Below are 13,630 nucleotides of genomic sequence, written 5' to 3'. Positions count from 1 at the left end.
AGTCACTACAGCAACATAAGTGAATTTTCAAACACAATTACAGGTATCTTAATTGTTAACTTGCATCCTTTCAAATCTGCATATGTTAAGTGTTTAAACAAGAGAAAGGAAATTTGAGGCATTATATGCCTTAAGCATATCAAGCAGTCCCGAAACCAGCAAAACCAGGGAGCTGGACAGGGGTCAGATTGTATTTGTCTTCAGTGTGGAAGGGATTGTCACTCTCGTATTGGCTTTCTCAGCAACACTAGACGCTGTTCCAAGACCTCTATTCAGAGCACGTTACCCCAGTCTCTCGAGACTGAAGGAATCTAAATCAAATCAAACAATATAATTTTATGTACCAAATTTACATAGTACTGTACATGTGTTGCATACAACACAAGAACACATTGCAATAAAGTAAGTAAAATTTTAGGAACAATAAGGACCACATTTCAATTTTCATAAAAAAATTATTTCTTTGCCAAATGACTCTTTCAACTCACGGGGAATGATATGTGATTGTTTAGTCTCTTTCATCCTGGGTTCTGAAAGCCTCTTATCTCACTCCAATCTTTCTCTGGGTAAGCCTGCCAGTCATTGCTGATAATCAGCAAGCAGCAAATGAACTGTAAAAATTAAATGCTAAGCTATTTCACCACAGAAAGCTTGCCCATGCAATTCACCACAATAAAGCTTTTACCTATATTTGAGATGTATGATTCTGATGAAAGGTGGTCTATCCAGATAGGGTTTTTTAAACGTTTTCATGTTCTTTGGAATCCTAAGTGGTTCTGAGCCCATTAAGTCATCTAAAAAATTTCAAACATTTTAACATCACTCTGGAATATCCTCTACCTTAATTTACATTACCATTCACAAATTATGCTTCTCCCACTTTGAAACACCAACGCACATTCTAAAGGAAAACGCTCTCCTATTCTGCATGCCAGGTCATGCAACCAAATAATCACATAGTGCATAAACCTTGCTATAGTACTTACTTGCAAACTCTTTTTTGTGTAGTGCTTCCTTATCTTACCAGTTTCCTTCATCACTCCATCTCTAGCATCCACTGCCATTTAATGAAATTTACAAAGTTATTCCTCAATCCTGTCTGCTAAGGGAAGGGAGAGTGAACCAAACAATCACATAGCAGCTGCCCACAATTATGAGAAGGGAGCTGGAATTATTTATTTATTTATTTAATTTCTATGCCGCACCACCTAGTGGCATGTCATTATTCTGGTAGTTTCAAATAAAGGCAAGGCATAAATACAAAATAAGCAACCCCTTCCTCACCACGGAACATAAAAAGTGAGTCACAAATGGCACAAGATGGCACCAAAGGTAAAAACAACATCATAAAATAAATAAATTTTAAAATAACAATTATGAAGGAAGGACATCCTGAAATGCCTTTCTGAAGAACAAGGTTTTAATGTGCTTTCTAAACGTCAAGAGAGGTAAAGAGGCAAAAATGTACCAGTTATGTAGTACAGTACTTTTTTAAAAAAATATTAAAATATGAGACACATCACTTCTAATAAACAGGGGATAAATATGCATTTCAGATAACTAAATAAACTCTAATTATTCAATGTTTATTCAGTTTGATAAAAGACACACTGCATTCAGCCTTTTAAAAAAATCTAATACGGCCATATAATTCTCATTTTCTGCATCATTAAAAGAATCAAATCACTGAAATACTATGTTACAGTATTTTGATGACACTGTGCATACACTCAGAGGCCAGCTACCAAGGGAGAGGTAACCAGACTGCAATCTGCCTGAGGTCAATGTCATCTACTCCTGGAGCCTTTTGCAGCATAGAAGCCAGCTACTTGGTCTTAAAGAAAACTCCCTCTCAGTCAGCTATGCTTTTCCTTTTCCTTTTTAACATCTTTCACGAGGTAAGCCTTCATAAGGAAAATTCTAGAATGTTAACCCATTAGTCTATTAGTCAAGTCTACATTATACAAGAATCAGTGCTGAACAAAGCCATGCTCAATTGAAGTGAAAGTGGTCATCTGCAATTACTAAGTCTCAACCTGTTCTTATAAACAGCTTGCAGTTGGAGAAGAAACACTCACTTCAGGAACATGGAGAAAACAAATACTTCTTTGAAATATCATAATATAGCATGAAATGACATGAAATTCCAAGCACCTTCTACACTTATATTCTGTTTCTAATACTGTGTGATTTCAAACACTTTTCCTTCTTTAATGTCTGGAATGAGAACATTATTTTTAAAAAGTCACATGGCCTCCCACCATTTGTCTAAGAGCAGCCTGTGCTACCTTTAAGCAATACTAGACCAGTGCCTCCCAACTTTGGGGCCCCAGATGTTTTTGGACTACAACTTCCACAATATCTGGCCAGCACAGCTAGTGGTAAAGGCTTCTGGGAGTTTGAGTCTCAAAACATCTTGGGAACCAAGGCTGGAACCACTGATCTCAACTACTGTTTAGAGCTGTTCTGCCAAAAGAGAGAACAAGTGTACATTGTCATCAACGCTAGTCTTGCATTGCCCTTTTCATTCACATGCCTATTTGTTTTAGGTCTGCCAATAGTTTGCGTGCAGAATCTGTGTTTCAGCAGTAGCATTTAACTTAATGAAACCAATGGTGTACTACAAATTAGTCAATAATAGTCTTTGTGAGCGAATAAACTAGTGTTTTCATACTTGATTGTAAGGCTGTATAAAACATGCAGCTGATTTCAAGCATCTGCAAAATGCATTTTTAGTGTGAGCAGGAATTTCAAATTAACAAAACTTGTTAAAGTCTGATTTTACAACCAAAACAGGCAGCCCCTCAGTTTTCTAGTTAATTCCCAAAGACTGAACTTTTAAACCTCTGGATACTTTTCATTTACAGTATAGGTAAATGATGACACCTAATCTTCCACGTGATCTCAACACCACACCAGCCTACCTAAGTAATAGCAGCAAAGCCCTATCACTATTAATTGAAGCTCATGGCCCAACAGTACTTTTTCGTCAGTCCCATCAGGCCCAAGCAAGATCAAGAACGGGTGGTGCATCACGAAGAGGATATATACACACCCCACCCCAAATAACCGCCTTCGGAACCTCTCTATTCTCCTCCAGTTAAGTTCCGCAGTGCCAAACTAGTCAGGGAGGCGGGAGAGGAGACTGAACCAAAAAACTGTGTGAGGAAGGGTGAATGAAGGAGTGAAGACACACACCTGATATTTACACGAAAGAAAAAAAAAGCGTGTTTGAGACATAAAGAACAGTTTTGTTTTTTAAAGGGCTGCCGCCTACCCGAAATGCCCTTGTCTATGGTCACCCTGGGTCTGGCACACACCGGCCTCCCATCCTGGGTTACAAAATCTAGCCACAGAGCGGGCGACTAACGCACAGTTGCGGACCTAGTCGCCGAGCCACCAGATACATAAGGGCCTCTAAGCGGCCCCTCTCACTCCCATGAAACCCTCCCCACCCGCCCCCGCCGAGCCGGCCAGCCGCCTGACCCCGCCCGCCAAGGGAAGAGCCGGGAGAGGGAGGCGCTGAGAGAAAGAAAAGCTCGAGCCTATCCTTCTCTCTCTCTCTCTCTCTCCCGCTTTTCTTCCTTCCTGCCATAGACCACCGGCGGGCAGTTTCGCACCCACCCGCTTCCACAGAGCCGGGCGGGCCTCCGAATCACTCCACAGTGAAGGCCTTCAGGCCAACTCGGGCGCCAGGCCAGGCTAGGCCTTCCCCCGTCCATTCCTGTCCGTCATCCCTGCCGCGCTACAGGCCTCACCCAGGCCGGGGCGAGAGCAAGCGGGGGGGGGGGGAGAGAGAGAGAGAGACATACACACACAGAGTAACGTCCCTCGACCAAATAGAGGGGGGGACCCCACCATACCCCCACTTACCTGCCGGGGCTTCTGGCGACCCGTCCCGAGTTAGGCGGCGGGACCAAGCCGGAATTTGCCCGGAGAGGCGTTACGTAAACCGGCGCCGGCCCCGCCGAAGGGAGGGACAGAACGGCAGGGCGGGGCGACCTCTCCGTCCACTGCGCAAACGAGCCTTTGCCGCCTGGCTCCGCCCAGATCCTTCCGCTCAGCGGCCTCCGAAAGTATTTATGGAGCCATGGCGGGGGAGGGGCTTCCACCGCGAGGCGAAGGTCCTTCTCGTGTCCTTAAAGAGTCCGGGGCAGGAAGGAAGGGGCGCCTTTAGAGCAGGCGGGCCGTCCTCGGTATACACATGTCACGTTCCTTCCCCAGGAGCAGATTGAGACTTCGCAGGGTTTTTTTTTCCTTAGTATCCACCCAGGATCAATTCACAGAACGTAAGCAAACGCCTGTTATTTTTGCCGGCAGTCCTTGGTTTCAGTACAGTCCTTCCCCCCCGCGCCCCGAAATTCACTAGTAGCTGTAATGCACGTGTTCATAACAAATACCTAAATGGTTAGCAATTCTAATTTAAATGATTGTTCTGTTTTGTGCAAGGTGATAGGAATCAGAGCCCACCAGCCATGGGTCCACCCCAAGTGGCCCACTCCAGGCTTTGGAAATCATCTGTTCAGGCCCCACCACGAAACCAAGGCAGCCCTGCAGGATGACCTGTTAAGGGAGGCTGATGGGGGAGGTATGGCCCTATAGGGGTTCCTTGATCTCTCAGTGGTCTTTCATACTGTGGATCACAATGTGAAGGTTGTGGAGGCTGGCTCTTAGCTGGTTTTGATCCTTCAGTGGCTGGGTCCAGAGATTTCAGCTTTGGGAGGAACTGTCAGCCCCTTGGACCCTAAGTTCTGGGGTTCCCCAAGGGTCATCTATCGCTCAGTGCTTTTTAATATCAATGTGAGGCCTTGGGGAGAGGTCCTTCAGGGATCTGGAGTGTGTTTTCTTCAGTATCCTCATGATACACAACTCTACCTCTTCTTTACATCTTCTGTAGTGGAAGCCTGTCTGGGTCCCGGATCACTGCCTGTCCACAGTTATGGGATGGATGAAGACTAATAGGCTGAACCTCAGTCCAGAGAAAACAGAGATGATGTTGTTGGGAGGACCACCAGAATGGTTAGGGGATAGCCTCTCCAAGTTGGAAGGGTTACTCTTCCTCTTGGGAACTGTGTCCACAAGTTGGGCATGCTTCTGGACCTAGCCCAGTCTTTGGAACATCAGGTATTGGCTGTGTCTACAGCAATGTTTAACCAACTTAGACTAATAACCCGGTTGCACTTGATGACCTTGGTACACATCCTGGTGATTTTCAAGGTCGACTACTGCAACATTTTTGATGTGGGACTTCCCATGAAACTGACCCGGAGGTTGCAGCGGGTGCAGAATGTGGTGGACAAACTGGTGGTTTGATCACATCTCGCTAGTTCTCGTTTGTCTGCATTGACTCTCTGTAGGCCAGGTTCAAGGGTTTAGTTTTAGTCTTTAAAGCCCTGAATGGTTTGGGGCCCTATTATTTGTTGGAGTGTCTTTCCCTGAGAACATCAGCCCATGTCACCCAGTCTTCAATTTTTTGGGTTGCCATCCCAAGAGAGGCAAAGAAGACAGTCACCAGAAATCGCACCTTCTTTGTTGTGGCCCCTTCCTTTTGGAATAGGCTCATGATAGAAGTCTATCAGGCTCCCTCTCTGCCATTTTTAAAAAGGATGCTGAAGATGGTCTCTTTTAGTAACATTGTCCCCTAAACCTGTAGCTTTTTTTGTTGTTCCCACCATCCTTTGGGATTTGGAGCATTGTTAATTTATGATATGTGTCTTAATTATTGATGAACAGTGTTGGTATGGCATGGATGTTTAAAATTTTCTATTTACTGTATTGTTTATTGTTTTTTACTCTGTTAACCACTTAGAGTAGTCCTCAGTATTAAGTCATTAAATAAATAAATAAATTTGCTGACTGATTGAGATAAATAACAGGAGATTGTCCTGCTCTTTACAAGCCACGATACAAGGCTACTGCTTAACTACAGTATCTTGTACTCTGGTCCGTTGATGGAACTAGGTGTATTTAGAGCAGAGACTTTGATTTGGTGCTGTTGGAGCAGACCAAGGAATTTCAGTAGATCTGTATGAAATTGATAGACTACATCAAAGCATTTGACTGTGTGGATCATGAGAAACTATGGGTTATTCTAAAAAAAATGGGTGTACCTCAACACTTGATTGTCCTTGATGAATAACCTGTATTGTGGACAAAAAACTACCATTCGGACAGAATAAGGAGAAACATAATGGTTTCCTATAGGCAAATGTGTCAGACAAAGGTGCATTTTCCCCTTCCCTGCAGGCAGAACATATCGTAAGGAAAGCCAAGTTAGATTCAGATGAAGGAGGAGTGAAATTAGTGGAATAAAACAGCAATAACTGAAGATATGGAAGTGAGAGCTGGACCATAAAGAAAGCAGACCGCCGAATAATTGATGCCTTTGAATTGTGGTGCTGGAGGAGGCTCTTGAGAGTCCCCTGGACTGCAAGGAGAACAAACCTATCCATTCTAAAGGAAATCAACCCTGAGTGCTCACTGGAAGGACAGATCCTGAAGCTGAGGCTCCAGTACTTTGGCCATCTCATGAGAAGAGAAGACTCCTTGGAAAAAAACCTTGATGTTGGGAAAGTTTGAAAGCAAGAGGAGAAGGGGACGACAGAGGACGAGATGGCTGGACAGTGTCTGCGAAGCAACCAACATGAACCTGACACAACTCCGGGAGGCAGTAGAAGACAGGAGGGCCTGGCGTGCTCTGGTCCATGGGGTCACGAAGAGTCGGACATGACTAAATGACTAAACAACAACAACAAGGATGTGTCATTGGAGACCAGAACCAAGATAATCCATACTCTTATTTCCAGTCACCATATATGAGTGTGAAAACTGGACAGTTAAGAAAGATGACTGGTTTGTTTGAAATCTGGTGCTAGAGGAGAGTTTTGCAGGTACCCTGAAGATCGAACTACAGTATCTCTGGAAGTTTACAATGTTGAAACTGAGGCTGGCCTGCTTTGGGCATATGATGAGAAGACAAGATTCTCCAGAAATGACAATGAAGCTTGGAAAGGTTGGAGGTGCAGGAAAAGAGGAAGACCAAATATGAAATGGATTGACTCCCTAAAGGAAGCCACAGGCATGAATTTACAAGAGCAGGGCAGTTGAGGACAGGACATTTTGGAGATCACGCATTTATGGGTTGCCATAAGTCGGAAGTGACTTGATGGTATATAACAACAGGAACCAAGTATTCCTGCTATTATTGTCTCTGAGAATAAGAGACAACCGATTAACTTCTTAGTTTGGGATAAAAGACAGTTGAAACAGGAACTAGCAGTGCTTCATGTTGTGTCCTTCCTCTGTTATAGCAGTGCAGATATCCAAAAAAATTTTTCATTGTTTTTAGTTTATCCATCTTCAGCAACAAATACAATGGGAAAGTTGGGAGTATAATTCATATAGCTAGAATGGACAGAGGCTAAATATTAATGTAAAGATCATTTGTAACTTCATAGAATGTGATAACTGCCCAAGTGTACTCCTAATGTATGCAACTGATGGATATAATAAAATATCTTATTTAGAATCAGGAAAACAAATAATTCTTTCCCCGACTGTGACATTTAAACTGTGGTCATTACCTATAAAGCCCTGTAACTGCTTGGGTCCAGGCATCTGAAGGACCGTATTTCTTCACATGAGCCTTCCTGGGGTTTAAGATCATCAGAGGAGATCCTCCTATCGATACCATTAACAGTGCAGGCATGGGGACACAGCAGAGGGTCTTTTCTGTGGCAGGTCCCAAGTTATGGAATGCTCTCCTTCGGAGATCAGGATAGTCCCTCCCGTTTATCCTTCCACTGACAGCTGAAGAAGATCCATCTTTTCAGGCAGGCTTTTAACAATCACTACTGAATCCCTAATATTAGTCCAAAGGCTAATAGAGTTTTGTCAAGAGAACAAGCTGGTCATCACAAACACTATTTTTCAACAACACAAAGGACAACTGTATACATGGACATCACCAGATGGGCAATAACGAAATCAGATTGATTATATTCTCTGCAGCCAAAGATGGAGAAGCTCTATACAGTCAGCAAAAACAAGACCTGGAGCTGATTGTGACTCTGATCATCAGCTTCTTATAGCAAAACTCAACTTAAACTGAAGAAAGTAGGAAAAAATCACTGGGCTAGTCAGGTATAATCCAAACCAAATCCCTTATGAATACACAGTGGAAGTGAAGAACAGATTTAAGGAACTAGATTTGGTGGACAGAGTGCCTGAAGAACTATGGATGGAGGCTCGTAACATTTTAACCATCCAAAAGAAAAGGAAATGCAAGAAATCAAAGTTGCTGTCCAACAAGGCCTTACAAATAGCAAAGAAGAGAAGGGAAACAAAATGCAAGGAAGACAGGGAAAGTTACAGAAAATGGAATGCAGACGTCCAAAGAATAGCAAGGAGAGGCAAGAGGGCCTTCTTAAATGAACAGTGCAAAGAAATAGGGGAAAACAATAGAGAAGGAAAAACCAGAGATTTGTTCAAGAAAATTGGAGATATTAAAGAAACATTCTGTGCAAAAGATAAAAATGGAGGCACCTCACAGAAGCAAAAGACATCAAGAAGAGGTGGAAAGAATACACAAAGGAATTATACCAGAAAGATCTGGATGTCCCGGACAACCCAGATAGTGGGATTGCTGAGCCAGACATCCTGGAGAGTGAAGTCAAGTGGGCCTTAGAAAGCATGGCAAACAACAAGACCAGTGGAGGTGATGGTATTCCAGTTGAACTATTTAAAATCTTAAAAGATGACACAGTTAAGGTGCTACACTCAATATGCCAGCAAGTTTGGAAAACTCAGCAGTGGCCAGAGGATTGGAAAAGATCAGCCTACATCCTAATCCCAAAGAAGGGCAGTGCCAAAGAATACTCCAGCTACTGTACAATTGCACTCATTTCACACACTAGCAAGGTTATGCTCAAAATCCTCCAAGGTAGGCTTCAGCAGTGTGTGGACCGAAAACTCCCAGAAATACAAGCTGGATTCCGAAGGGGCAGAGGAACTAGAGACCAAATTGCTAACATGCTCTTTATTATGGAGAAAGCCAGAGAGTTCCAGAAAAACATCTACTTCTCCTTCATTGACTACGCAAAAGCCTTTGACTGTGTGGACCACAGCAACCTATGGCAAGTCCTTAAAGAAATGGGAGTGCCTGACCACCTTATCTATCTCCTGAGAAATCTATATGTGGGACAGAAAGCAACAGTCGGAACTGGATATGGAACAACTGATTGGTTCAAAATTGGGAAAGGTGTACGACAAGGCTGAATATTGTCTCCCTGCTAATTTAACTTATATGCAGAATACATCATGTGAAAGGCTGGACTGGATGAATCCCAAGATGGAATTAAGATTGCTGGAAGAAATATCAACAACCTTGGATATGCAGATGATACCACTCTGATGGCAGAAAGTGAGGAGGAATTAAAGAACCTCTTAATGAAGGTGAAAGAGGAGAGCGCCAAAAATGGTCTGAAGCCCAACATAAAAAAAAAGATCATGGCCACTGGTCCTACCACATTCTGGCAAATAGAAGAGGAAGACATGCAGTGACAGATTTTACTTTCTTGGTCTCCATGATGACTGCAGATGGTGACAGCAGCCATGAAATTAGAAGATGCCTGCTTCTTGGAGGAAAGCGATGACAAACCTAGACAACATCTTAAAAAGCAGAGACATCACCTTGCCAACAAAGGTCCGCATAGTCAAAGCTATCGTTTTTCCAGTAGCGATGTAAAGCTGGACCATAAAGGAAGCTGACCGCCGAAGAATTGATGCTTTTGAATTGTGGCGCTGCAGGAGACTTGAGAGTCCCCTGGACTGCAAGGAGATCAATTCTATCCATTCTGAAGGAAATCAACCCTGAGTGTTCACTGGAATGACAGATCCTGAAGCTGAGGCTTCAATACTTTGTCCATCTCATGAGAAGACTCCCTGGAAAAGACACTGATGTTGAGAAAGAGTGCAGGCAAGAGGAGAAGGGGACTCAGCAACAACAACAAAATTGAATCCCTGAATGCCTTCTTAGAATTAAGATAGTTTTTAATATTTCCTTGCTTTTAATTATACAGCTGTATTTTAATTAGTATACAATTTAATGTTTTTTTAAATTTTATTATGCTTTCAATTCTGTGCCTTTTAATATTGTGAGCCGCCTTGGTCCCCCTATGGGGGGCATGAATTCAACAGACAGAATTAAAAATTGGCATGTGGAGAGGGTGTTTTAAGGGTGAAAGGCCAGGTGGAGAAAAAAAGACAAGTAAAAAATGATTTATGATGCATGTGTAGAAAATGAGAAGAACTGAGACTTCTTCAGTTTGTTTCTTCCCTCCATAGAGCTCTCCCCACACATGCTTGAACTCAGTGACATCAATTTATCATCCTTAATCCCTCCAACAGTCCAAAATGAGGGGTATAGGATTGTACTGTGTGTTGCGGATAGAATATGTGAAGAAAGTGATTAAAGTGTTGAGGTGATCTTTAAAAAACCTATTATTGGTTAAATAAAATATAAAAGTGTTTTCTGCGAAATACTTTGGTACTGTTTACATTCATATACATTTTGAAATGTTCCTGCTTATCTCTTCTTAAACCTAGTATTGCATTGTACTCAAAATTTTAGTCAAAAGGGATTGAACAAAGAAGCCAAAAATCATGTTTTGAAGCTGCTTCGTTTTTGAGGCAAAGCTTAAGTTTATTACTTATGTACAGCTGGATTTGGGTAAAAGTCAGAAACTTTTTTTTTAACAACAAAAGGAAATAGATTATTCGGAAGTCGTCTCAAAAACTGGGAGATCTCCCTGGTTAGCTGGCTTACTACTACAGGCTGCAACAGGAAATTAGCGCAGGAGGCTGAAGTTTAGACTGGACCAGGGCCGTCCTCTTCTCGAGGGCTAATGTTTTTTTTTTATTCCGGGGGAGGAGGTTCTTGTTTTGTTACATGAGGCGAGGGGTTCAAAATGACATTTCTGCACCTCGCAGTGGTATAGTCCGTTTCCCCTGCTCCCGAGCCTTTGCCGCCTCATCCTGTTGCACCAAGGCTGCTGTATACCATGAAGTGCCGGATCCGTTTGGGTTACCAAAGAGAGACCCGCAAGGATCATGTGACGTCGCCCAAGCCAGCTCAATCCCCGTAGTACCACTCCCGCGGTTCTGAGGGTCTGAAAGGAAACGGCGAGCCCACGGACTTCGACTCGGCTTTGCCTAGCGGAGAATTTCTGCGGCAGGATCCACGGGGAGCAGGCAGCCGGGCCGCGGCCTTTTCGCGGGCAGGGTGAGGCGACCGCGGCAGCGGGAAGAAGAAGAGGCGGACCTCGACCGACCGGTCGCCAGAGGAAGAAGCGGCAGGAATCCCTCCTCTCCGCCGCCGCCTCCTCCTCCTCCACACCCTCGCTTTCCGGCCTACTCGCGAGCTGCCGCAGAGGACCTTCCCTGAGGTGAGATGCGGCAGGGTTTGGGGGGGGGCTAGCCCCCCTTCCCCTCCCCCACCCGCTTCCCTTTCTCTTTGACAGGCGGCAGGGCCCGAGAAGGCGGGCGGCAATCTGGCGTGCTTCCCGCCCTCCCTTTTGCCACAGGCCGCCGCTGAGGGCAGCTCTACGGCTACGTCTTCCCCTTGAGGAAGGAACCGGGCCATCTTAAGGAAGGCCTGGCGCAGCTCGCTTCTGGCCTTGCGGCGCGGAGGTCGGCCAGGGGGCCTGCCTCGGGCTTGCTGAGGGAGAGGGTGCGGTGGCCTCTTGCTTTCCGCGCCCCCCCCGCCGCTCAGCCCGGTGCTTGCTTCCTTCCTTCCTTCCTTTTGGGTGTGGGGTCCTCTGGAGAGACACCCCCCCCCTTCGTACTCTTCTATCTCGTGGGCGTTCTCATAGCCGTCGTCTGTTGCTTGAGGCGTTCCCTTGCTGGCTGTTCACCACAGAAGCACAAAGAAAGCGGGCCTTAACTGCTGGAGCAAAAAAAATCCTTAGGGGTTTTGCTGCTCAGAAGCTACTCCCCCCCACCCCACCCGCCGCCGCTGCTGCTGCTCCTACACAGGACTCTTCCCGCCTGGCAGCTTGACATGGGTGCAAGTTCTCTTTTTGTCAACGGGATCCTCCACACCCATTGCTTACGGTGGGGCTCGTGGCCCGGTTTGGAAGGTTCTTGGGCAAAAATGTCACTTGCCCGACATTTATTTTTAAAATGGTACGAGCACAGTCTCCCTTGAATCAAAACGTTAACCGATGTTGTTTAACTCAAGCAAGGACAAGAGTTGCTGTTTTCCCCTGTGGGAAGGAGGAAGTAGGTAAAGCCCGTACTGTATTTCCCAGAATATGTCCTTTTATCTCTGTCATATCAAATCTTGTTTTATCTTTTAGTCTAAATAAATAGTATTTTGTTCAGTTAACATTTTTCGGAATTATTAGTTTGCTAAAATAAAATTGTATGTTTATAAGTGAGGAATATTTTTTAAGCTTACCACACTGTCTTCGCTTGGAAGGCTGCTTCTAAGGAAATTTGCTAGACAGGCCTGAAGCGTTTCTGAGAGAGAAAGAAGTGTCAGACAACTATCAGAAATGAAGAGCCAAAATCTATGGGCTTTCAAGAAAGCTGCTGTCTATTATATACAGTATATGTATGGTTTGCGTTCTGACATTTCTTTCTTTCTGTCTGTCAGGGTTCTCTGGGGCAGATAACTTCTGGTGCCTCTGCATTAAATGTGACTGCATAATTCAGTATAATTAACAGAGTTAAGTGACTATAAACCCATATTACAATTATTTATTTATGTAATGCTTTTCTTTTTATTAATTGTTATCCTCCATGCCTTTTCTAACATGTTTGATGAAGGGGTAGTAACCCCAAAAATGTGTATACAATTATTAACAGTAATGCTGACTAATTAAAGGTGTCACCCTGATAAGAAATGTGGGTTTTGGATATTGTTTAGAAAGATTATACTGTATGTCACATTGGGTGTTAACAGCATTTCCTGGAAGTTCAGTGGTCAGCCTTTGAGTAAACTTTTCTAGATGAGCAGTAAAATGCCTCTCTAATTCAGAAAGAAATAACTTTCTGTCTGTCAATGTTTTAAATATAAATCTTGCATTTTCAACAGGGCTTCTCCTCTCTTTCTCTTTGCTGAAGAGAGGCATGTGCTGTGTAGTTTCAGGTCTGAACTGGTGGTGTAGTTAAAGGCAAGAGTAGCTTCATTACAAGTGAAGCACTGGTTGCACTAGGAATAGGAAAGTTGTATCACCAGGCATGGGTACTACAGCCTACCTTGGCCAACAAAGGAGAGATGTTTCCTGCTTCACAGCAGGACATACATACATACATACATACATACATACATACATACATACATACATACATACATACACACACACACACACACACAGTATATATACAGTATATATATATACAGTGTGTGTGTGTGTGTGTGTGTGTATATATATATATACACACACACACACACACACACACACACACACACACACACACACACACACACACACACACATATATACATATAAAAATATTATAGCAAAGATAGCTTTCCCATTCTTCATAAGAAGTTATAGGGTAGTGAGCGGACTGTTGAATGTACGGTAAAGGAGAGGGGGGAGGAATAGACTTCCAGATTCCTAAA

General features: G+C 43.8%; 2 protein-coding genes across 25 annotated transcripts in view; one reads left to right on the top strand and one right to left on the bottom strand.

The window, feature by feature from the left end:
• KIAA0232 (KIAA0232 ortholog) overlaps positions 1 to 4,013 on the bottom strand; it is a 61,125-nt gene extending 57,112 nt beyond the window's left edge. For 5 of the 7 annotated variants that reach the window (XM_078392528.1, XM_078392530.1, XM_020790546.3 and 2 more), the window contains exon 1: positions 3,874 to 4,013. The gene's annotated coding sequence lies outside the window, so the exon portion shown is untranslated. The remainder of the gene's footprint in view (positions 1 to 3,873) is intronic. The other 2 variants (XM_020790548.3, XM_078392533.1) reach the window with 1 other exon arrangement.
• Positions 4,014 to 4,048: 35 nt separating this feature from the next.
• Positions 4,049 to 13,630, top strand: part of FAM193A (family with sequence similarity 193 member A) — a 95,460-nt gene continuing 85,878 nt past the window's right edge. For 10 of the 18 annotated variants that reach the window (XM_078392538.1, XM_072998415.2, XM_078392541.1 and 7 more), the window contains exon 1: positions 11,776 to 12,283. In XM_078392538.1, coding sequence (XP_078248664.1) covers positions 12,222 to 12,283 — 62 coding nt within the window. In that variant the 5' untranslated portion in view covers positions 11,776 to 12,221. Of the gene's footprint in view, positions 4,290 to 11,182; positions 11,445 to 11,775; positions 12,284 to 12,655; positions 12,728 to 13,630 lie in introns of those variants that run through there. The other 8 variants (XM_078392537.1, XM_078392535.1, XM_078392534.1 and 5 more) reach the window with 5 other exon arrangements.

Source organism: Pogona vitticeps, chromosome 4 (genome assembly GCF_051106095.1).
Source record: "Pogona vitticeps strain Pit_001003342236 chromosome 4, PviZW2.1, whole genome shotgun sequence".
NCBI classification, from domain to species: Eukaryota; Metazoa; Chordata; class Lepidosauria; order Squamata; family Agamidae; genus Pogona; species Pogona vitticeps.
This window is presented reverse-complemented; position numbering and strand designations above follow the sequence as displayed.